Source organism: Nerophis lumbriciformis, linkage group LG04 (assembly GCF_033978685.3).
Source record: "Nerophis lumbriciformis linkage group LG04, RoL_Nlum_v2.1, whole genome shotgun sequence".
Lineage (NCBI taxonomy): Eukaryota > Metazoa > Chordata > Actinopteri > Syngnathiformes > Syngnathidae > Nerophis > Nerophis lumbriciformis.
The window spans coordinates 14,937,160-14,961,716 of NC_084551.2; the positions used below are offsets into that span (position 1 = coordinate 14,937,160).

Sequence of the window (24,557 nt, forward strand, 5' to 3'; positions counted from 1 at the left end):
ATTTAGAAAATGCATCACTTACTGTGTAATGTCTGCTGTCATTAGCATGCTGACTGATAGACTGTTGTTATAGTCCCATTTAGATGAAGAATGACTCATAATCCTCGCGAAGAAAAGGGGGTGGAACCAAGCACAGACCAAGGTCTTTTTGTATTGCTCTCGCCATTTCTGGGTCTAAATTGGATGCCAAAGTTGACCAACTTGTCGTAATACGTCCTCGTCCTTTTACTATCCAGGTGGGAGGCATGATTTATGATCTAGAATAAACTTTCACGGGTAGGGAAGCTAGGAAACAGCTGACCAGGCTATCATGCCAAAAATAGGCACACAAGCTTGTGATCATGTTGTCGCTATAAATAATTTGTCTGCATTCGCGATTTTAATGACAATATCACTAATACTTGGTTATAATTCAAGTTGCTAAATGTAAATTAAGTATTGTTGACGGTTTTGGGTTGGTTATTTATTTGGTTTTATAGGCAGAATAGAGGACCTCGTTGTAAGCGGACTTTCATTTATGTTTATTTACGAGTTAGAATGCATTAAAATAGAAACCATCTGTCGTCATGTCTTTCATAATGATTGTGAGCGATAGGAAAATAAGAGAAAGTGCAGTTCCCCTTTTAAGAACAAAGCAGAGGTTTTATTTAACAATTGTATTTAGGATGTTTGGCCACTGAAACATTACTCACAATTTGAACAGTAACACTGTGTTTGAATATTGAACATTTTATTTAAGTGATTCTTTGTGGTACCAGTAAATGGAGCCTGCGTACCAGTACCACAGTCTGAGAATTACTGCCCTAGAGAATGCCGCCCTAGACAATTACCCTAGTGGCCCATAGCTAAAACCACCACTCTCTGGAGGGCGTGCCAACTATTCTTTACATGACTTATTTTGGCTTTATTTTTATCCTTAATAGAGTCCTTCCTTTGCCTAGTATTCCACTAATATTTAAAAGCTACTGTTCGTCTGCATCTCAGAGTACAGTAAATTGGGGATTTTATTTTAGAATTTTATTTGAAGAACCCCTATTAAAACAAATACCACACTTTTTTTTGTGAAACAATTTTTATACTTTTTTTAATCAAACATGAATGTGATGCATGTTTTGTACTAAAACACATTTTTTAAAGGAAAAAAATATATAACATAATTAAACATAAATATAGGCTCCAGCACCTTCTGTCAGCATGTCCAACTCTGTCCTACACAGTAAAAATGTAAAGAAAGGACAGAACCCTAAGACAATACTGTACATTTAGATTTACAGGTTTTGGTGGCGAGTAGTAATGGGTAAATTATGCCTCAGTGAATGTGTGGCACACTCACTAGCTGTATTGACCAGCACTGACACTGGGCTGCTGTTTTCATTATTTTATATACACATATGCTGTATTAAAAAATCACTACATTTGCTTGCGAATAAAATTAGTAGTACTATTTTTTTTGACAAAAAGCTGTTCAGAAAGGAATATAAAACATGTAACTTTGGTCAATTAACCAAATAGTAAACAGAAAAATAACATTTACCTTTTTTGAATTTACCGGTACAAGCTCAAAAGTGCATCAGTGAATTTAAACAAAAAAAATCTCAAGATGAAAACTGATCTTTCTTCTGTAGGGAAAAAAAGTATTTCTCCATTTGGTTCTATTACAATCTAGCAGTCTGTTTAACTGCAGTATTTGAAAATATTTCTTCCATATGTTTTTTATCATGATCAGAAAGTGTGCCAAAGAAAAGCAGTTGTGTCCTGCACAAGCTGTTCATCAGTGCTTGGAGAGGCTTTGACACCAGGTATATTACGTTTACATATTTCATCATTACTACATTGTTTCATGATCTTGATATTCAAGAGCTGTCTTCTGCTGTGTTTTACAGAGACCCTGAAACTGTACATTACACAGGTGGTAGTGGAGCCCCTTGTGGGGGACCGTAAACCAGATTCTTTAGTTAACAGGCAAGATTTATTTTATGTCAAATTTGGCTATTTTTTTGGATAATGTTGGTTTGTTGTACCCATTACACTATATAACCTTGCTTGTCAGCCAGAGACGATCAGCGTTTGTGATTGGCATCAAAAGGCATTTATCTGCAATGGATTTTTCACGAAAATCGGTTGATTAGGTCGCTCTTGAAAAAGAGATTTTATCTCAATGAGTCTTTACCTGGTTAAATAAAGGAAATTGATACTGATCAGTGGCTGATCGATTGAAACATCCCTTTTGAAAGTGTTTTTGTTTTTCAAGGTGGACAAATATTTTTTTGATGCATGACAATGATTTTTCAAAAGTTGCAATGTTGTCTATGTTGTCACAAAAATGCTTTGTCTGTTTTGAACAGATCATTCTTCTTGGAGAGAACTGTAGCAGCCAGACTGGCAGAGCTTTCCAACTCTCTGAACTTCTTCCACTTCTGTGTTCAAACGCCAAATGGAAAACCTTTCTTACTGGTGAGAGCTAGCTAGCATATACATTTAATTAAAACTAGTTTGGGAAGGATTGATAAACCATAACTATATTTAGATACGATATTCTATTCATAATAGTAATGTTATTTTTATTTCTCGGACACTGTACGTGTGAGTGCAGTCAAGCAGTGTTTAATTATAAAGTACTCTACCATATACCGGAAGTTGATATTTATTGTGGACTATTCATTGGAACCCAGCAGTGTGGTGATATGAAGATAATCACTCAATGTTGTGACTGAGGAAAATTAACCCAATTCATATACCGGTACTGTACAAGAACCAAGGTTATATCAGAGAAAGCGGATAGCAATGTGTGTGTTTTTTTTAGCGGTTTGCTTGACTTCACTTTTGTCACAGAGTGCAGACAAAAAGGAAAAATAATTCAAAAACCAACCTTGCCCGCACCTTCTAAACTTATATTCTTGATTTCCCCCAGGGGATATCTATCTACAGTGCAGTATGTATTAGGAATTGGATGTTTTATAAAAAATAAAAAAAATCAATACCGTTCAGTTTAGACACTTTGATTCAGGCATGGAGTTGAAAATAACTCATTGACTTGAAATAATTTGCTGACTGTCATAAATCCCATCTGTGCCACTGGTTTAGATCATATGTTTTTATTTATTTGTACTGCTTATCGGTTTGGTGCTAACTAATAAATGATAGTGATGTATTATTGGATATATCAGTGATATTCAACTACCGTATTTTTCGGAGTATAAGTCGCACCGGAGTATAAGTCGCACCTGCCGAAAATGCATAATAAAGAAGGAAAAAAACATATATAAGTCGCACTGGAGTATATGTCGCATTTTTGGGGGAAATTTATTTGATAAAACCCAACACCAAGAATAGACATTTGAAAGGCAATTTAAAATAAATAAAGAATAGTGAACAACAGGCTGAATAAGTGTACGTTATATGAGGCATAAATAACCAACTGAGAATGTGCCTGGTATGTTAACGTAACATATTATGGTAAGAGTCATTCAAATAACTATAACATATAGAACATGCTATACGTTTACCAAACAATCTGTCACTCCTAATCGCTAAATCCCATGAAATCTTATACGTCTAGTCTCTTACGTGAATGAGCTAAATAATATTATTGGATATTTTACGGTAATGTGTTAATAATTTCACACATAAGTCGCTCCTGAGTATAAGTCGCACCCCCGGCCAAACTATGAAAAAACTGCGACTTATAGTCCGAAAAATACGGTAAATTGTTTTGGAAGCTACAGTTCCATAAAGCTAAGGACCGGGGGGCTGAACTTCTCCTTTCACTATTATTCTTATTTTGTTTATTTTGAAGAACCAGGTTCCTCTACAGTAGACGTTTGATTTTGGTTTATTTATTTTGTCAAAGTCAAAGGAGCGCTCTGCTGTTTTTAAGGACCTTCTGCAAAAAAGCTAGTCAAAGATCGTCTCTATGACAGCACTCTAGTGTTTTTAAGAATCTGCTGCAAAAGTGTCTCAAGTTTTTTGAACTGAAGAAGAGAGGACTTAAAATGGAACCTTGAGGAACTAAAGAAGTTGGATAAATGACTAGTGACTGCATCTGAAGTAAACAATGTACAGCAACACCTTAGTTACATAAGTCACCATATGAAAAAAATGTGTAACTACCAAAAAGTAGATGACTTAAAGGAGTGCCTTGAGGAACGCCTCAGTTATGTAAATCAAAAGTTTAAACACCAGTGTTCTATGTTTGCTAGCAAGGTTAAAATGTCAATGCAAGGATCTGCCATCGTGTTTACAGTGGTCCAAGTTCCTCTGTACAACAGGAGCACCCTAATATCTTTAGGAATTTGCTAAAAAATGTTAGTCTCCCAAGTTTTGAACTGAACTCGGGGACCAGGATGGTGTCATCACCGGGCCGGATTTAGCCCCCTGGCCGCCACTTGAATGGATTTTGTGAACCATTCCACCCCTAATATACTGAACATGATGTGGGATCTAAACCGAGGATGTCATTGTGGCTTGTGCAGCCCTTTGAGACACTTGTGATTTAGGGCTATATAAATAAACATTGATTGATTGATTCCCAATTACCAAAATTCAAAGAGACACACTGATAATTATTTGTAACAGTTGCAAATAATAAAGTGTGTATTTATTGCATGGTAGTGTTCATTTTTTTAACCTCTTTAACTTTGTGAAAACTTTTAGTTGCACTCAGTTTTTGCTGCACATCTTCAGATTGACGTGATCTTTCTGCTCCTCTTGCAGCTCTGGCTTCTGAACAGTGACTCCATCATAGCGTCAATCCCACAGTGGTCTGCTAATCCCTCCACATGCCTTAGTTCATCACTTAGAGCTGCACGAGCCCTCAAACTCCTCTACATACGCTGCTCTCATGTGGACGTCGAGCAGCAGGAGTAAGTGAATACAACTGACATATTTCTACCCTCTAAATCCTTCATTTTTCCAGTTTTCCTGTAGTCAGATTTTCATATATCCAATGTATCCTCTCCAGGCTCCTTTTGACAGCTTTGACAAAAATATAAACAAAATGTTTTCAACCAATTTGTCATGATGTAAAGATAGTCAGATGTTTTTGGGTAAGAATACATTTGGGTAGCTGGTGTGCGCAATATTTTTCTTATACACTCACTGCATTGATGTGATCACAATTGGATTGTTAAGGTTGTCTCGTTGCAATTGATTCAATGCCCTGAGAGTATATAAACTTGATTAAATGAGAATATTCATGTTTACTCATACAGTGTGACACATCTTCAAATATAGTTGACCAGTTTGTTGGAATAATTACTACTGCTACAATAGGGCTCACTAATCCATATTTTACATTAGTAAATCACATTTCTCAGTCCGAATTAAAAATCAGAGCTCTTTGCACAGTACAGGTGGTCCTTTGATTTCATGCAAATTCCATTTTTATGAAATGTGTGTACCGTATTTTTCGGAGTATAAGTCGCACCGGAGTATAAGTCCCACCTGCCGAAAATGCGTAATAAAAAGGGAAAAAAACATGTAAGTCGCACTGGAGCCCGGCCAAACTATGAAAAAAACTGCGACTTATAGTCCGAAAAATACGGTAAGTTTTAGGCTTATGCAAATCAGCACAAGCCTTAAACTGCATTATATATTTCCTCAGTAGAGATATGAATCTCACAACAACTCACAATTCAATTCAATTCCGATTCTTGGAATGATAATTTGATTAAGAATGAATCCTTATTCCAACACAATTCTTGATTGAAACCAATTCTTGCAATATATTATTTGGTATGTAAATTAAAATACAATGTTTTCAAAACAGGCTACACGTTACAAAAGCACATCTTGGCTGCTGAAATATGACGTACACTCCTGGCATAACCGCGGGGATGGCTTTAAATTTTTTTAGTTTTTTTAAATAATTCTTTAAAAAAAACATTGTGTTTCGGATGTGAATCTTTTTTTCTACCACCCCTATTCATACTGTAGCTAGCGGCGGAAGAATACGGTGTGTGCCTCTGCCATCTGTTAAAACACAAAAATGCACAGAGCACACAGGCAACTGGATTTTCCGCTGCATGCACTATAATTAGGTATAAAGCGCAACTATATATATATATATATATATATATATAAATATATATATATACATATATATATATATATATATATATATATATATATATATACTTGTGTATATGTGTGTGTGTGTGTATGTATATATATATATATATATATATATATATATATATACATACATACACACACACATATATACACATGTATATATATATATATATTTCTACAAAATAAGAGTTGTAGAAATTATTGGAAACTCAAGACAGCCATGACATTATGTTCTTTACAAGTGTATGTAAACTTTTGACCACGACTGTATATATGTATACGTAAATATATATGTATACAGTATATTATGTGTTTATACATATATATGTACGTGTGTGTGTGTGTATATATATATATAGTATTATTTTTAAATGTAATGATTAAAAATTATACTTAGATATAAATGCATATTACTTTTTTTATCAAAGGTATTTTATTCAAATAATATTCAGGTTGAAAGTTAGAATTAAATAGTTAATATCCCTTTGTGTTGTTCACAGGTTTAATGGTCCATTATTTTGCAAATGAATTGCAATCAAAGGTGTTTATCATCTCAAGAGTTTTCGCTTACGTAAACCGCATGCGTGTTGTTCATACTTGATACGTTGTTTTGACCACTGTGAAACTCTGTGTATCGTGCTGTGATGCATTAGAAATATGTTGTTAGATGCTCTGCATGTGGTTCTACATTTTCTTTATATCAGCACCCCTCTGGAGGAGCCTTCAACCCACATTATGTTGAACTGACTCAGCCCTTGCAGTTTTTTCCTCTATCTGCACGTCTTGTTCTGACGTAACACGATGCAAGTTTAGTTGTTTCAACCAGCTTGATACGACCTGTTTCATCAGGTAGTTTTTTGTTTAGTTTATGGGTGTCTTGTGATGTGCTTTGGTTCCACTTCCTGTTTTGGTTGGGTTTTGTTATTAGTAGCCTTACTCTCTTTCTGAGCGCTTCTCTCCTCACCCGTGGCTTGTTTGCATTTGATTGTCTCACCTGGTTTTAGAAGGCTAATTAACCCGGTCTCCCTTCTTTTTGGCTTGTGAGATCATTGCAAAGGTTTGGTGTCGAGGGTGTCAGAGGAACTTTCATGGTTAGTAGTATTTTTTTGGCTATGTTTTCATGCACAGTTTCCCTGTGCTTGTTTTGTGCATATCCCTTTTGCACTCTACCTTGGATTTTTTTTGTACTTTTGGACATTAAACACTTCTTAACCTGCAAGCTGCCTGCAGTCTCCTGCTTTTTTGAGATCATGACCTACACTAATAAGAGTATTCCTAATACAGTTTACATTTCAATAATCTTGTTGGATAATAAAAGGCCAGAACTTACTGGTACTTGTCTTCCTTCTTAACTTATAATTAACTGCGTTCCAAATATAGCAGCTGCCTCATTCAGATTCATAATTGGCTTCACTCCCTTATGGAGGTGAACTGGCAATCGGGAATACCGACCGTTTAGTTATTTATTGCTGCGCCTTCTCTTGGTAACTGGATTGATTAGTCCAGTCAGTGGCTTGTCTTTCATGTCTACCTGGCCCAATGACCCTATTATAAGAAGCTACAGAGGCCCAATAATCCTACCAACACATATTCTAGCCCCCCTCGTCCAATCCCAAAAGACAGGCTGAAAGAGAAACAACAGAATCTGCACATAGGGATGGGTCCCGAATTCTGTACTTTTATATGTTCTGATTTATGTAAAATCAATCAGTGCCGTATATCAATACCTTCGGGTTTCAAGCTCGACACAAGCTCAAGCACTTGGTTGGAAAACAAGCACTCAGAGCGGACTTAGTCTAACTGCTTTTAGGTAATACAATTTTCAAGAAGCAAGAAGAAGGCACTCAAAAGTAAAATAAGGCTCCATTTTTTTTAAATGCGCTAGCTCGATAATTTGGATTTGCCATAAACTTGCTAAAGATTAGCATTTACGATTTTACATTAGTAATTTCTACCCCTCCACATTAGATCATCAAAACATCTAAGATGCATGTTACAATCAAACAGTTGGTGTGGAATACGTAGAATACTTACAGTATAAACACATTGTAGGGCTCAGCGAAATAAAAGGCGTTTTGGCAAAGACTACTTCCTGGCTAAGGCAACATGTCATAGTCTGTACACTACTGCAATCTAACGTCTTGGAATTGCAACTGCATGCAAAGTCTACTATACAGGTAAAAGCCAGTAAATTAGAATATTTTGAAAAACTTGATTTATTTCAGTAATTGCATTCAAAAGGTGTAACTTGTACATTATATTTATTCATTGCACACAGACTGATGCATTCAAATGTTTATTTCATTTAATTTTGATGATTTGAAGTGGCAACAAATGAAAATCCAAAATTCCGTGTGTCACAAAGTTAGAATATTACTTAAGGCTAATACAAAAAAGGGATTTTTAGAAATGTTGGCCAACTGAAAAGTATGAAAATGAAAAATATGAGCATGTACAATACTCAATACTTGGTTGGAGCTCCTTTTGCCTCAATTACTGCGTTAATGCGGCGTGGCATGGAGTCGATGAGTTTCTGGCACTGCTCAGGTGTTATGAGAGCCCAGGTTGCTCTGATAGTGGCCTTCAACTCTTCTGCGTTTTTGGGTCTGGCATTCTGCATCTTTCTTTTCACAATACCCCACAGATTTTCTATGGGGCTAAGGTCAGGGGAGTTGGCGGGCCAATTTAGAACAGAAATACCATGGTCCGTAAACCAGGCACGGGTAGATTTTGCGCTGTGTGCAGGCGCCAAGTCCTGTTGGAACTTGAAATCTCCATCTCCATAGAGCAGGTCAGCAGCAGGAAGCATGAAGTGCTCTAAAACTTGCTGGTAGACGGCTGCGTTGACCCTGGATCTCAGGAAACAGAGTGGACCGACACCAGCAGATGACATGGCACCCCAAACCATCACTGATGGTTTGGGTTGGTTTGGTTTGCATTTCCTTTGGAAATCGAGGTCCCAGAGTCTGGAGGAAGACAGGAGAGGCACAGGATCCACATTGCCTGAAGTCTAGTGTAAAGTTTCCACCATCAGTGATGGTTTGGGGTGCCATGTCATCTGCTGGTGTCGGTCCACTCTGTTTCCTGAGATCCAGGGTCAACGCAGCCGTCTACCAGCAAGTTTTAGAGCACTTCATGCTTCCTGCTGCTGACCTGCTCTATGGAGATGGAGATTTCAAGTTCCAACAGGACTTGGCGCCTGCACACAGCGCAAAATCTACCCGTGCCTGGTTTACGGACCATGGTATTTCTGTTCTAAATTGGCCCGCCAACTCCCCTGACCTTAGCCCCATAGAAAATCTGTGGGGTATTGTGAAAAGGAAGATGCAGAATGCCAGACCCAAAAACGCAGAAGAGTTGAAGGCCACTATCAGAGCAACCTGGGCTCTCATAACACCTGAGCAGTGCCAGAAACTCATCGACTCCATGCTACGCCGCATTAACGCAGTAATTGAGGCAAAAGGAGCTCCAACCAAGTATTGAGTATTGTACATGCTCATATTTTTCATTTTCATACTTTTCAGTTGGCCAACATTTCTAAAAATCCCTTTTTTGTATTAGCCTTAAGTAATATTCTAATTTTGTGACACACGGAATTTTGGATTTTCATTTGTTGCCACTTCAAATCATCAAAATTAAATGAAATAAACATTTGAATGCATCAGTCTGTGTGCAATGAATAAATATAATGTACAAGTTACACCTTTTGAATGCAATTACTGAAATAAATCAAGTTTTTCAAAATATTCTAATTTACTGGCTTTTACCTGTATATTACAGTACAGTACAGCAGGGCCGGTTTTTGCCATGGGCTATGTGGGCACAAACTCTGAGTGTGCACGGCCAAAAAAAAAAAGATCTGAACAAACCCAATTTTTTTAGACTACCGCCGCTCATTTCCATTGGTGGCTCTTTTTTTTATAGGAGCATATTTGTTCCAAAATAAGGGCGGCAATTTGCCAATCTGTCTTTTTAAAACGAAGGTGTAATATTCCTCCTTTTCCAAAATTAGCCTATGGTGCAAGTCATTAACATCTCTGCCCATCTCACCCACGGTACGGCACATTTCCGCCTTGGTTTTATATAGTACTCGAGGCGGAAATATGTGTACCCTCCAGGGCAGAAAATCGGCAGACCAAAACAGACCCCCAACTTGCCGCCCTCTGTATAAAAACGATGACCAAGCTGCCAAAAGGACGAGCAAATTGGCGGCTTGGAGCTCTGTATAAAAACGGCTACTGACACCTTAACTTGCTGCGGAGAGTGATACGTGTTGTGTGTGTCAGAAGAGTCAAGGGGGAGGAGGGCGAGGGATAGACTGATCCCAGGCCAGTGAGTCCACACAACACAAATTGCTTCCAAATAAATTATATTTAATTCCTAGAATTATAATAGACCCATATACCTACATGTAAATCAAGCCAGGATCTTCTCTGCAGTACAGTACTCGCAAATGACACACAGAAGTGTAAGAAAACAAGATAACTAGACAGCACAGCTCAGTGTTAAAGGGGAACTGCACTTGTTTGGGAATTTTGCCTATCATTCACAATCATTATGAAGACATGACGACAGATGGATTTTTTTTTTTAATGCATTCTAAATATTAAATAAATGTAAATAAAAGTCCACTTACAGCGGAGCCAATGGGCGCTCCACTATTCCGCCCATAAAATTCGATAACCATTCAAAAAGCCTCAAAAATACACAATTTACATTCAATATAATAATAATGATTTAATTGAATTACATACAATTTGACTTAAATGTTAACCAAGTATTAGTGATTTTGTTAATATAAACACTAACGCAGACAAACTATAGCGGCGCCGTGATCACTTCCGGGTGTTCCTATGTTCATCGAGTGGTCTGCTGCTCCTCGCTTCCCTGCTCCCTGTAAGTTTATTATGGATCATAAATCATGCTTCTCACCTGAAAAATATATGGCTGATAAAATAAATTTGCCACATATGCTTAAAATTATCAAAATATTATAAATGTAAATGTTATAAATGTTACTACATTACATATATACTTACATCATGTATATAAAACCCTAATGTTTTTTAGGGGCTTTATAGGCAGAATTGAACGGCTCCCATAGGCTCCATTGTAAGCGGACTTTTGATCGCATTTATTTATTATTAAGAATGCATTAAAAATAAAAACACATCCAGCGTCATGTTTTCATAATGTTTTTTTTTTAAAACCATTAACATTTGAACACACCTTCAAAAGTACTGAAAATTAGTACTCTGGAGTACCGGTATCGATTCCCAAGTTACCACAAATTGGCACTGTATCGATTAAAATGTGAAAAGGTACCCATCCCTTTTTGTACACACTGTAGTGGGTGAGACTGGACCAAAAATGCTAGGGCCATATGTTTGTCCCAGTCCACCACTGCTCCTACAGTATGTTGCAACGTACAGTATGTTGCCATTTTTTGACACTGCTTTTATGAAATAGTTCCTCATCATCAGCATTTCCTGAATTTTTTTTATGTGCCGAAACTTTAAGAAGGCTCCTGTGAGGAAATGCACAGATGGCTAACTGTCAGCACTTTCAAACTGGATCAGCACCACTCACGCTGAAAGAACATCAATCTTTCCTTGTTCAATCACTCTTCTACTTTCAGCCCCGCTCTTCTCCTTCACACACACACGCACACACACATACACACACGCACACACACGCACACACACACAACATACCCCATGACGTGTACCAATGCAAGACACTGGCTGGTCAATCTATCTGCTTTAATGTCTCCCTTGTTCTCCAATAGTTGGTGGTTAAAAATGACTCCATTAAAAACCACAGTAAAATGCTTCATCATGAGCTTTATTGCAGTTATTTCTGGGTCTTGCTTGTACTGAACATGGCAGTCAACATAAATTCTGTGTTTTTAGAGTCATCACCAGCTGGGAGGTCAATGCCACAGGACACCCTGTGGTGCTCCCGCTGAAGGTGTGTGAAGAACTACTACAAGTGATTGACGACAGCAATGCTACACTTCCTGCATCGATGCGTCACATGAGAGCGTACGAGGTGAGACATGACTGCAAGGTGTTACAATAAAGACTTGTTGCTGGGCATTGCTACGTTATATTCCAGATTGTTCTCAAATGATATCCCTGAGGCATGTGTAATGTCAGCATAGAGATAATGAAAAGTGTCTTTACCCTGTGTGTATTACCACAACACCGCGAGATTTCTTTTAGCTGAAGGCAATTAAGTTCTTCACGTAACCCCTACTTGGAACCTTTTTCCCATTATTCAGTTAAGCTTGGCAGTGTTTTTAGCCGACGTTATAATTAATTTCATGATTCAGAGGTTTTCAAGCCTTGCTTGCTTTGGGGATTTATGTGGGTCAAATGCAAAGTTTTGCTATTGTCAGCCATATCGCAAGCTTCCTTTCACTTGTAATTGTCTATACTTAGCCTGGAAAAGCCTAGAAAATAGGTTCTTTGCTGACAAGTGTATTCTCTTTGCTGTTCTTAAAAGGCAATGACAGTGGTAATTAATTCCAGTATTGGCCATTTAGTTGGCAATCTGTTCAAAATGATGAAGGTCAAGCACAAGGTCCAAAATCAAATCTAAAGTGATAAACTGCATTAGTGTACTGATTCCTATACACAGTTATAAATGGAGCAGAGATTCACGTATAGTGAAACCTCAATTTATGAACCCCTCTATTTGCGAAATTTTGGGATTACGAACTTTTAGATTGCACCAAATATGCATCTGTGTGCAAACCATGTCTCTGTGTACAAACGTTTTCCTTGCTCGTATTGAGGATATTGTCGACTTCGTACCACAGCAAGTTTTAATTGTGATGAGAACAGACTTTTTTGTAAAAATATGCCAAAGCAGAATTATTTCACAGTAGAGGAGAAGACTACCGTATTTTCCGCACTATAAGGCGCATCGGATTATAAGGCGCACCTTCAATGAATGGCATATTTCAAAACTTTGTTCATATATAAGGCGCACCGGATTATAAGGCGCACCTATGTCAACAAAACAGTCAGATAGGTCAGTCAAACTTTATTAATAGATAACAAACCAGCGTTCTGACAACTCCGTTCACTCCCAAAATGAATAAACAGCTGATTTACTCGTGTTACGTAAATCAAACGTGCAATCACAATATAGTAACACGTGAAATAGTGCAGAGCAATAACAATATATCAATAACTCAACGTTGCTCAAACGTTAATGTCACACAACACAACACACTAAATAAAAATGTAAAGCTCACTTTATGAAGTTATAGCTCATTCACAAATCCCTCGAATTCTTCTTCTTCAGTGTCCGAATTAAACAGTTGAGCGAATACGGCATCCAACATGGCCGGCTCCGTCTCGTCGAAGTCGTCATTAATGGAGTCAGTGTCGTTGCCGTTTATTAGTTCAGTGACAATTCCTGCCTTCCTGAAAGCTCGGACCACAGATGAGACTGAATCAGCCCAGGCATTTACGATCCACTGGCAGATAGTGGCGTATATCGTCTGGCGCTGTCTCCCTGTCTTGGTGAACGTCACGTGTGTTCGCCTTCTGTCATCCACTGTTCCCACGCAGTTAGCAGTCTAGCTTCAAATGCCCTGTTGACACCAATATATAGCGGCTGGAGGTCTTTTGTCAATCCACCCGGAATGACGGCGAGTATTGAATTAAGCGCGTAAGCGTGTCTCTTAATGTGATGTTATGAGCTAGCAAATATAACAACTACACTACCCAGCATGCAACGATAGTGACGAGCATGCGCGGTAGCCCTGAGAAGCGTTGTTGTATGCTGGCAGTTAGAATGTGGTTATGAGCACGCTGTGAGTAAACGTTGAGAACTCAGTTAACACGCCTCGTCTGCATTATTTATAATTAGACAGACAACACACTTAATAGGAGCCATTTTGGGGTCTTTACATAAACACACAAATGGAAATGAAACGTCACATATCCCAGCATGCACCGCGCGCTTCTTCTTCTTCTACGGGGAAAAAAAATGGCGGCTGTTTACCGTAGTTGCGAGACCGAAACTTTATGAAAATTAATATTAATATTAACCCATATATAAGGCGCACCGGATTATAAGGCGCACTGTCAGCTTTTGAGAAAATTTGTGGTTTTTAAGTGCGCCTTATAGTGCGGAAAATACGGTACCTCTCTTTCAAGAGCACACACTTGGCCCCTCCCTTCTCCACCTCTTTCTCTCTTTTGTCGTTATGGTAATGTAAGTGGATTTTCATGTTTTTTAATGGTTTATTATTGTAGCAATATGGTTGTTAAAGTTAAGGATTTTTGTGATTTCTGATCGATTGTGAGCGCACCAAAGGGACTTCTGTGTGTGCGCTCATGTTGGCGGACAATGTACTTAACAATTTACCACAAACACATCTGAAAAGGTATTAATTGGAGGAGTGGCGTTTGATTTTTGGACAAACTGACAAACTGTAGATGCTAACATGTCCTCACATGCCCCCATGTGTTTGAATAAAACATTTGTTATGGAAGTCAAACGCATAAGATGGCGTTTCTGGTTGTTTTCTGCTTTTAAAAATGCAGGGTGCGTCATCGTAACGTGTTGCATCATTGATGTGCTGCTATTGTGAAATACCAGCTCTGTTTGACAGTGCAAACATTTCACCACAATGTCTGTCTTTTTCAGTTTTATATGATTGCAAAACCTTTGACAGCTTCTCTCGTCTTCTATGGGCCATTTGCTTTCTTTCTCCCTCTTCTTTGAGCCATCTGTCTCACATTCGGCTGTTCCCGCTACACACAAACACACAGGCCACATCACCCGCAGTGTGACCTACATTACTGTAGATCCAGACCATTCTCACGTGCGCTCTATCGGAGCAGTCTTGCGGAATCAATGTTTTTTTATATATTTTATGAAATAAACGAATCATTGAAGCAACAAAATACAAATCTTTTTCTGATAGTATTAATCGATGAATCGCAGCAGACCCAAACATTATGTTCATGTTAACAAAAAAATGTACCCACATTAATTTGGATTTAATTATATATTTTTTTTCTCCTGAGTTGTTGCTGTTTCTATTGTTAAACTTTAAAAGTGTGGTTTCTCTCCAAACGCACGAGTGGTGAAGGTGACACAATGTAATGATAAAGAGCAGGTCCTCCCTATTACCGTAGTGGGATGTACTTCATGCTGTATAGTTACTGTCTAAGGTTACAAGATGACAGTGAGGCTATGCTAAAACTGAGAAAGCAACAGATCACATGACCTAGACATGAGACATATTAAATGTTTGCTGCTGGAAATGGTTACAGTGGTAGTAATGCATGTGATGAAATGATACACCTAAACATTTCCTGTTATACCTGGCTTGTTGTGTGGTTGATGGCTGACGACAGGGAGGTAATGTTATCACACGGCCATCTAGAGTTACCAGAAATTGTTAAAGAGCATCTGAGACCTTGTTTGAAATGGCGAGCAAAACACTATGGCGCCCACGGTGTCACAGGAACAACAAGCAGCCGGATGGTTTCTCTCCAGAGGCAGAACATGTTATATACAGTTAAAGAGGTGTGACAGGGCAACAAGATCTAGTTTACCGTTGGCTTTTTATCTACTAATAGTGATCACATGACATAGGCGGTGTTTATTACAGCATGTTGTTATGTAGGGAGGATTTTTATTATTATAATTTGTTTGAAAAAGCTGTTTTATTTTATTTTATTGTTGTTAATGCATCTGAGGCCGCTAAGTTCCACAACTAATGAGCATATAAGTAATTAAAAATGGTATTGCATCACCTCTGTACCCTTTGCAGCGCTGGCAAGCGCTTGTGTTGCCATTGCTGCAGGCTAGCCCCTGTGAATGATGGGTCTTTTTCATTTAAGGTGTCCCCCAAAGGCCCTTTGTGTTTCATGAAAGTATCAGTTTAGTACAGTCTTTACTCGGAAATGAGAATCCCATAATAAAAACAAAGGTTTTTTTTTTGGTTTGATAAGACCCATGCCACGGGAGAATGTGTTACAAACATGAATGATTGGAGGTGATTTACTCTTGAGTGTAATTTTTAGGGCTGTAAACATTATCACTGCATTGCTAATTAGCTGAAGTAACAAAACACTGAATATTTCGAAAACTATGTGGAATGTGTTCCATGGGATCAACAGCTTAATGCTGAGCAAGAACTGTTTTTCAGTGTCACTATATGATTACATAGTACAATGTATAAATGAAATAATGGTTAACATTTTACCGTACAGTCATAGTGAGGCATGCTTGTTAAATGGCTACACCAGGGGTCGGCAACCTTTACCAGTCAAAGAGCCATTTTGACCAGTTTCACAAATTAAAGAAAACAATGGGAGCCACAAAAATCTTTTGAAATTTAAAATGAAATAACACTACATACAAAGTATTTTTTTTGCTTTGTGCTATGTATAAACCAAGGGTCTCAGACACGCGGCCCACACTTCAATATGAAAATTGAATGTTAGTGCAGCCCGCGGGTTTTATGGTAGGTTTGGTGGTAGCAGGGGTGTATAATGTAGCCCGTAAGAGTCAGGGCTGCATGGGATTCTGGGTATTTGTTCTGTTGTGTTTATGTTGTGTTAAGGTGCAGATGTTCTCCCGAAATGCGTTTGTCATTCTTGTTTGGTTTTGGTTCAAAGTGTGGCGCATTATTAGTAAGAGTGTTAAAGTTGTTTTATATGGCCACCGTCAGTGTAACCTGTGTGGCTGTTGAGCAAGTATGCCTTGCTGTCACTTACGTGTGCAAGCAGAAGATGCTTATAACAAGAGGCTGGGCTGGCACACTGTTAATACAGATTGTAGAAGGCACTAAATGCTGTACCAACGTGTCACACCCTTATTATTATTGTCAGGTATTGGAAGGGGGAAAATCGGAGGATATTATTCCCGGTAGTTTTTTGCGAGAGGCACTGAAAACCGGAAGTCTCCCGGGAAAATCGGGGGGGTCGGCAAGTATGCAGCTGAGCCGCATCAGAGTGATCAAAGAGCCGCATGCGGCTCCGGAGTCGCGGGTTGCCGATCCTGGGCTCCACTAAAGTATGTCGTTTCCAGTTTATCAAATATAAACCCACCTTATTTGACCTGCATGTTTCAGTTTCCGTGAGTAGATCTTAGCAAGCACGATACCCAACCTGGTATCATGTTGCTTAAGAGAACGTGTGTGTCTATTGTAGGGCTGACAAACGTACGGCCCGTGTCCCCAATCAGGCTCGCGAGCACGCTTTATCCAACCCACGGGATGAGTTTGCTAAGTATAACAATGAGCTGAAATGTTTGAATGAAAGAAACTGCTGTTCTAAATGTGTCCACTGAATGTTGCAACAGCAATTCTTTGTATCGCCTGCGTGAGAGCACGCATTATTTTAGAGGGGGCGTAGCTATGTGCCGTGTGTCAACAATTCCGTTTTTAAACACTACGCACGTACGCTGCTTTTAGTAATAGTATACAAAATGTGGATTGATACGTTCATGCCTTCATTGTCAAAGACTTTGTTGGTAATGCAACATGTGACATTTCTGCCCAAATAAGTGCTTTTGATAATAAATAAATGATAAATGATAAATGATAAATGGGTTGTACTTGTATAGCGCTTTTCTACCTTCAAGGTACTCAAAGCGCTTTGACACTACTTCCACATTTACCCATTCACACACACATTCACACACTGATGGAGGGAGCTGCCATGCAAGGCGCTAACCAGCACCCATCAGGAGCAAGGGTGAAGTGTCTTGCTCAGGACACAACGGACATGACGAGGTTGGTACTAGGTGGAGATTGAACCAGGGACCCTCGGGTCGCGCACGGCCACTCTTCCACCGCGCCACGCAGGTACATTTCGTGCTCTACTTGTGACAGGGGACACATTTTCTGGGCGCACATATGCTGAAATAATATACCGTATTTTTCGGAGTATAAGTCGCACCGGAGTATAAGTCGCACCTGCCGAAAATGCATAATAAAAAAGGAAAAAAACATATATAAGTCGCACTGGAGCCCGGCCAAACTATGGAAAAAACTGCGACTTATATTCCGAAAAATACGGTATATGCCCTTTCTAACTTCATGTGTGATTATGAACTAAGTCCAAATTCACTAGTTTTGTTGTAGATAATGTACATATGTACAGAATAAACCGTATGATGTTAGTACATTAGTTGAAGAAAATGAATGGAATCACATCATTTATTCAGAAAGTATAAATAACAACAAATGAACAAAGAATACTTTTAACCGAAACATGCAAGTGGAATAAAACAAAACATGATTTGTAAATTTTCAGAATACGCTTGTTCTATTTTGAAGTTGTCTTTATTTTTAAGTTATCATGCCATGATTTTACCAGTCTGGCTGACAAGGGAATATATTTTCCTCCATGTGGCCCCTGAGCTAAAAAGAGTTTGACACCACTAGTTTATTGTTTTCTCTGCTGCTGTACAGTACTTGTCCCCGCCCTCCTCCCCTGGACCCTCTAGGTTAATGGCGTGTAAAGTACTTCAAGCTTGGTGTCATTTCACCCATGGCTCATTAATCTCTTATTTCTCACAACCTCAGTATGGCAGCAGGTTGGAAAGTGAATCAGAAGCTGATACAGGATATACAATTAGGTCCAGTATTTGGATTATTGTGCCACAATTGATTTGGAATAAATATTGGGAAGTAGTTACAGTACCTGCATTTTTTAAAAGTTTGAAAGCATTAGGATAAATGACATGTTAAGCAGGTAAACATATGTAGTTTAACTATTAAGTTTCACTTAAGACACCAATATGGAGTTCAAAAAGACCTCAATGGAAGTAAAAGGGGCCATCATTAGAACTTGGAGGGCCCAAACCAACCAGGTTTTCAAACAGAATCTGGCTATTGGTTGTTAGGATGGTCTACTTAAAATACCTGTAATTTCATAAATAAGAAATGCAATGTTTTTGTGTACCCCCTTCATTTAAAGCTGCTAACACTTTTATGACGAGTTGATTGTACAAACCCCGTTTCCATATGAGTTGGGAAATTGTGTTAGATGTAAATATAAACGGAATACAATGATTTGCAAATCATTTTCAACCCATATTCAGTTGAATATGCTACAAAGACAACATATTTGATGTTCAAACTGTTAAACATTTCTTTTTTCGCCGGCTTCTCTGGGCCCGAGATCATCTAAGATGGACTCATGCAAAGTGGAAAAGTGTTCTGTGGTCTGACGAGTCCACATTTCAAATTGTTTTTGGAAATATTCGACATTGTGTCATCCGGACCAAAGGGGAAGCGAACCATCCAGACTGTTATCGACGCAAAGTTCAAAAGCCAGCATCTGTGATGGTATGGGGGGGCATTAGTGCCCAAGGCATGTGTAACTTACACATCTGGGAAGGCACCATTAATGCTGAAAGGTACATACAGGTTTTGGAACAACATATGCTGCCATCTAAGCGCCGTCTTTTTCATGGCCGCCCCTGCTTATTTCAGCAAGACAATGCCAAGCCACATTCAGCACGTGTGACAACAGCGTGGCTTCGTAAAAAAAGAGTGCGGGTACTTTCCTGGCCCGCCTGCACTCCAGACCTATCTCCTATCGAAAATGTGTGGCGCATTATGAAGCGTAAAATACGACAGCGGAGACCCCGGACTGTTGAACGACTGAAGCTCTGCATAAAACAAGAATGGGAAAGAATTCCACTTTCAAAGCTTCAACAATTAGTTTCCTTAGTTCCCAATCGTTTATTGAGTGTTGTTAAAAGAAAAGGTGATGTAACACAGTGGTGAACATGCCCTTTCCCAACTACTTTGGCACGTGTTGCAGCCATGAAATTCTGATTTAATTATTATTTGCAAAAAAAAAATAAAGTTTATGAGTTTGAACATCAAAATATTTTGTCTTTGTAGTTCATTCAACTGAATATGGGTTTAAAAGGATTTGCAAATCATTGAATTCCGTTTATATTTACATCTAACACAATTTCCCAACTCATATGGAAACGGGGTTTGTATTATTTCAATAGATTATGACTAGGGATGAATACCGAATTCTGTACTTTTATTGCTACTGACCGAATTCCACCAATACTACCGAGTTGCGATACAAATAAAATCAAGAGGTACCATTTTTCGATATCTCTTTTGCATGTGTGATGTCACGTCTCAGACCGACTCAAGCACTTGGTGCACAAACAGGCGTACTCATAGCGCCATGCCAACAAAGCAAGTGTGCCTTACAGAAAGCGCCACTTTTACAAATGTGCTCAGTCAATGAGAATTAGCACATTTGGAATTCGGACCACATGGAGTCCCCGTAACTTTAAATACAGCTGCTGCAATCCACCGAACATGAAAGTGGTGGTGGGTGTGAGCCATAACAATGTGGTAGTGAACAGCGGGGAGGTTTTTATTTAAATGTTTTGTTAATGCACACATGGTAAAAGTGCAATTTCAATGTTAATGATAAAAAAAGAATGAAGGTCGTGGCAAGCAGAAAATGTAACTCAACTATTTTCCCTAAAATACGCTTTGAGTCTACAAAGAGTGTTTTAGTCGATTACTCAATTAATCAATCAAACTAATCAATAGATTGCTCGATTACTAAAATTGATTTATAGCTGCAGTATTACTGATTAGTATTAGCAATTTTACATGGCGAGACAAATACAATATAGTACCGGTATAGAGTAGCTGTGCCAGCAACTTGAGGGTTCCAGGTTCGATCCCCGCTTCCACCGTCCTAGTCACTGCCGTTGTGTCCTTGGGCAAGACATTTTACCCACTTGCTCCCAGTGCCACCCACACTGGTTTAAATGTAACTTAGATATTCGGTTTCACTATGTAAAAGCGCTTTGAGTCACTAGAGAAAAGCGCTAAATAAATATATTTCACTCACTTCACTTCACAAATAAACGGAGTAGACATTGAAAGGGTAAAAGAAGATTAGAAAACCAACTCAAAATCTCATATAAAAATATACTACACAGGGCAGCAATAAATATTTCAAATAATGAATTCAGCTAAATATGTTATGTATTGGACCAAAAATCATTACATATTATTTACTGCTCGCTGGTGTTACCATATCTGAGTTTTTGTGTAGAAATATGGGGAAATAACTATAAAAGTACGCTTCATTCATTAACCATGTTACAAAAGAAGTCAGAATAATGCATAATGTTGGATATAGAGAACACTCCAAACCTTTATTTATTGAATCCAAAATACTGAAATTCAATGATATGTTGCGTTTGCAAACAGCTAAATTGATGTACAAAGCAAACTATAACCTGCTACTCAAGAATGTACAACCATTATTCTCACCAAAAAAAGGTGAACTATAACTTTAGAGAAAAATCTAATTATAAACATTTGCATGCACGTACAACACTTAAGACATTTAGCATATCGGTACGTGGAATTAAATTATGGAATGGATTCGGCAAAATAAGTCAAACAATGTACAAATATGCTCCAGTTTAAGTGGCATGTAGAATAAAATATATTCACACCACAGCAGTTTTTCAGAGTTAATGGGTTTGTGCCATGGTCCATAGCAGCTTGTCAGACGTGTCACCATCTCTTTCCCTGCTTCAACCTAACAACCGGGCTATCACAAGGCTGCTTCTCCCCCGTTTTCTCACATCCTCTCTCATTTTGTCCTCTCCTCTGGGCCTCCGTGTTGCATTAGGAAAAACTCGCCTCCATTTGCTGTTCGTTATCATTTGTATGAATTACCATCGATTCCCATGGGTGGCGAGCAGACATTGGCAAAGGGATGGAGAAGTGAGGCAAATGCTTCATCCATCATCGCAGTGTGGAGCCCTTAGTGGACCGCATCCTTTGTGTGCAGCAGGCAAACACCCAAGAATAGCAGATGGTAAGACAGCATCAGACTGAGTTGATCTGCTGTCAGTGCTTTCTTGAGATAAATGTTTTTTGAATGTTTTTGAAGTTGATAAAATTCCTTCCACTTGTGGGGTTTTTATTTGAAGGCTATAATTGCGCATGACGTGTTGCAGTTAAGCTGTTAGTTAGTCCATCCATGCATTTGGGAATAAAAAGTATGAACATAAGTTTTCTACCATGCTAAAGATGCATGTGTGTTTAGAAGTTTACGAGTTCTCTCTCCCTGTTGTCCTCAGGTGGCGTACCTACGACTGTGATCACTAAGATGAGAAGCCTGGCTTTTGAGAACCTACTTTTTTTTACTACTTTTTACAGTTTGTGAAGCAGCTGTGTATCACAAGTAACCTTGAAGTAAAGGATGCAAACGTTTAAGACATGATTGCTTGTGAGCAGGATGCTACATTTTAGCTTGTATCAATAAAAATGGCTTAAAAACCTTGCTGCTAAAATACGGAATGTGAGAATATTTGAACATCTTGTACAATACGTGTTTTATACAGGTGGTCCTCGGTCTAGAGCAGTGGTTCTTAACCTTGTTGGAGGTACCGAACCCCACCAGTTTCATATGCGCATTCACCGAACCCTTCTTTAGTGAAAAATAAAATGTTTTTTTTTTCTTTCAAATCAAATAAAAATTTGTTTTTTTTTACTGGTGCAGAAAATGAACCGTGCCTGAACATCACCTTGTTCAAAGAACAAAACCAAGACAGAGCATGAACTCAGAACACATTACACACCTGCAAATCAGTGTGACTTCTGCTGTTGCCTTTGAGAGACCAGTTTAGATATGTGTGGCTTCACCTTGGCAAGTGCCACTCTCATGTCATTTTCACAGCAAGGTCTGTTCCTTTTCTTAGTTTTTATGTCCAGCACCCTCGAAAAAGATTGCTCGCAAAGACTGGGGATATCTATAATTCGCCGATAGGGAGAAGTTTTTATTTACACGATGAGTCGGGTGTGTCTTGACCTCCGCCGAACCTCTGAGGCCGAGTCACCGAACCCCTAGGGTTCGATCGAACCCAGGTTAAGAACCACTGGTCTAGAGACAAGTTCTGTTCCTACAAGTTGAGAATTAGTGTAATTTAGAATTTAGACCTAAATTATTGCTAAATTAACATTCATTCCTTCAATTACAGTCATTCATAATGTACACAGAACATCCATCCATCCATCCATTTTCTACCGCTTATTCCCTTTGGGGTCGCGGGGGGCGCTGGAGCCTATCTCAGCTACAATCGGGCGGAAGGCGGGGTACACCCTGGACAAGTCGCCACCTCATCGCAGGGCCAACACAGATAGACAGACAACATTCACACTCACATCCACACACTAGAGCCAATTTAGTGTTGCCAATCAACTTATCCCCAGGTGCATGTCTTTGGAGGTGGGAGGAAGCCGGAGTACCCGGAGGGAACCCACGCAGTCACGGGGAGGACATGCAAACTCCACACAGAAAGATCCCGAGCCCGGGATTGAACCCAAGACTACTCAGGACCTTCGTATTGTGAGGCAGATGCACTAACACCTCTGCCACCGTGAAGCCCTAAGTACACAGAACACATGAAGGACAAATAAAATATAGGGATAAAAAATTATTGCATTTAACTGAACAAAACAGGGACAACAAAAAACAACGCTAACTACGTTGGCAACAAGTCCGAGTAGCTGCGTGTCTTGGAGTATAAAGTGTGCTTTTGTTTTAGTAGTTTTCAGTAGTAAAATGTGCATGATTAAGTACTCGAGAGATGAGCTCCTTGGGTATATAACGAAGCCCAAGTGGGATTAAACACTCGATCCCTCTGGAGAGCAAGAAGCTAAGCTAAAGGCAACCATTTGTACCATCAATAATAATGGAGAATGTCAACTCAATTCAAAATAAGTCAGAGGAACTTAAGCCTTTGGTGAAGTGTGACGGATCTTCTGTCATATTCATGGCTGAATGACAACATACCTGATGCAGCTGTTAGTATCACCGGCTTCTCTCTTATTAGACTGAAACGCGTGCGGTAAAATGAAGGGCGAATGCCACGCTTGTCAAGAATAAATGGTGTAGTCCCGGACACATAACTGAAAAAGAAGCGCTGTTGTTGGGATATAGAGCTATTAGTGGTCGGTATTAGACCCTTTTATCTTCCTCGGGAATTCTCTCACATAGTTGGCATTATTGTTTACATCCTTTCACGCTCTGAGTCAGAAACTGTGGGACGTCATGCAGGAGGCAGTCCCTAAAATCCAATCACAACTCCCTGCAGCATTGATTGTACTATCAGGGGACTTTAAACATGTTAATGTAAGCTCGCATTTGGTTGACTTTACACAATATGTAAATTGTTCTACAAGGCATAACAACATTTTAGACCTTTGTTAAAATAATGTGAAAAATGTTTATCGTGTAACGGCAATGCCCCCTTGGCAAGTCTGATATCACAATCTGATCCTTCTAAAGCTAACATATAGGCCTAATGTGATCAGGAGGCCTATAGTCAGTAGATCATTCATACAATGGAAAAGAGAGGCCAGTGATGCTCTAAGAGACTGCTCTGAGTCTACTGACTAATATACTGTTGTGCTCAGGGGAAGACATTAACGA

The 24,557-nt window shown here is 38.9% G+C and overlaps 1 protein-coding gene across 1 annotated transcript in view; it reads left to right on the forward strand.

Moving 5' to 3' along the window:
- ube3d (ubiquitin protein ligase E3D) overlaps window positions 1-22,501 on the forward strand; it is a 37,629-nt gene extending 15,128 nt beyond the window's left edge. Inside the window, exons 5-10 of the mRNA XM_061944772.2 lie at window positions 1,727-1,799; window positions 1,884-1,962; window positions 2,346-2,454; window positions 4,714-4,862; window positions 11,985-12,123; window positions 22,204-22,501. Of these exons, the coding sequence (XP_061800756.1) occupies window positions 1,727-1,799; window positions 1,884-1,962; window positions 2,346-2,454; window positions 4,714-4,862; window positions 11,985-12,123; window positions 22,204-22,224 (570 nt within the window). The 3' untranslated portion in view covers window positions 22,225-22,501. The remainder of the gene's footprint in view (window positions 1-1,726; window positions 1,800-1,883; window positions 1,963-2,345; window positions 2,455-4,713; window positions 4,863-11,984; window positions 12,124-22,203) is intronic.
- Window positions 22,502-24,557: the final 2,056 nt, after the last annotated feature.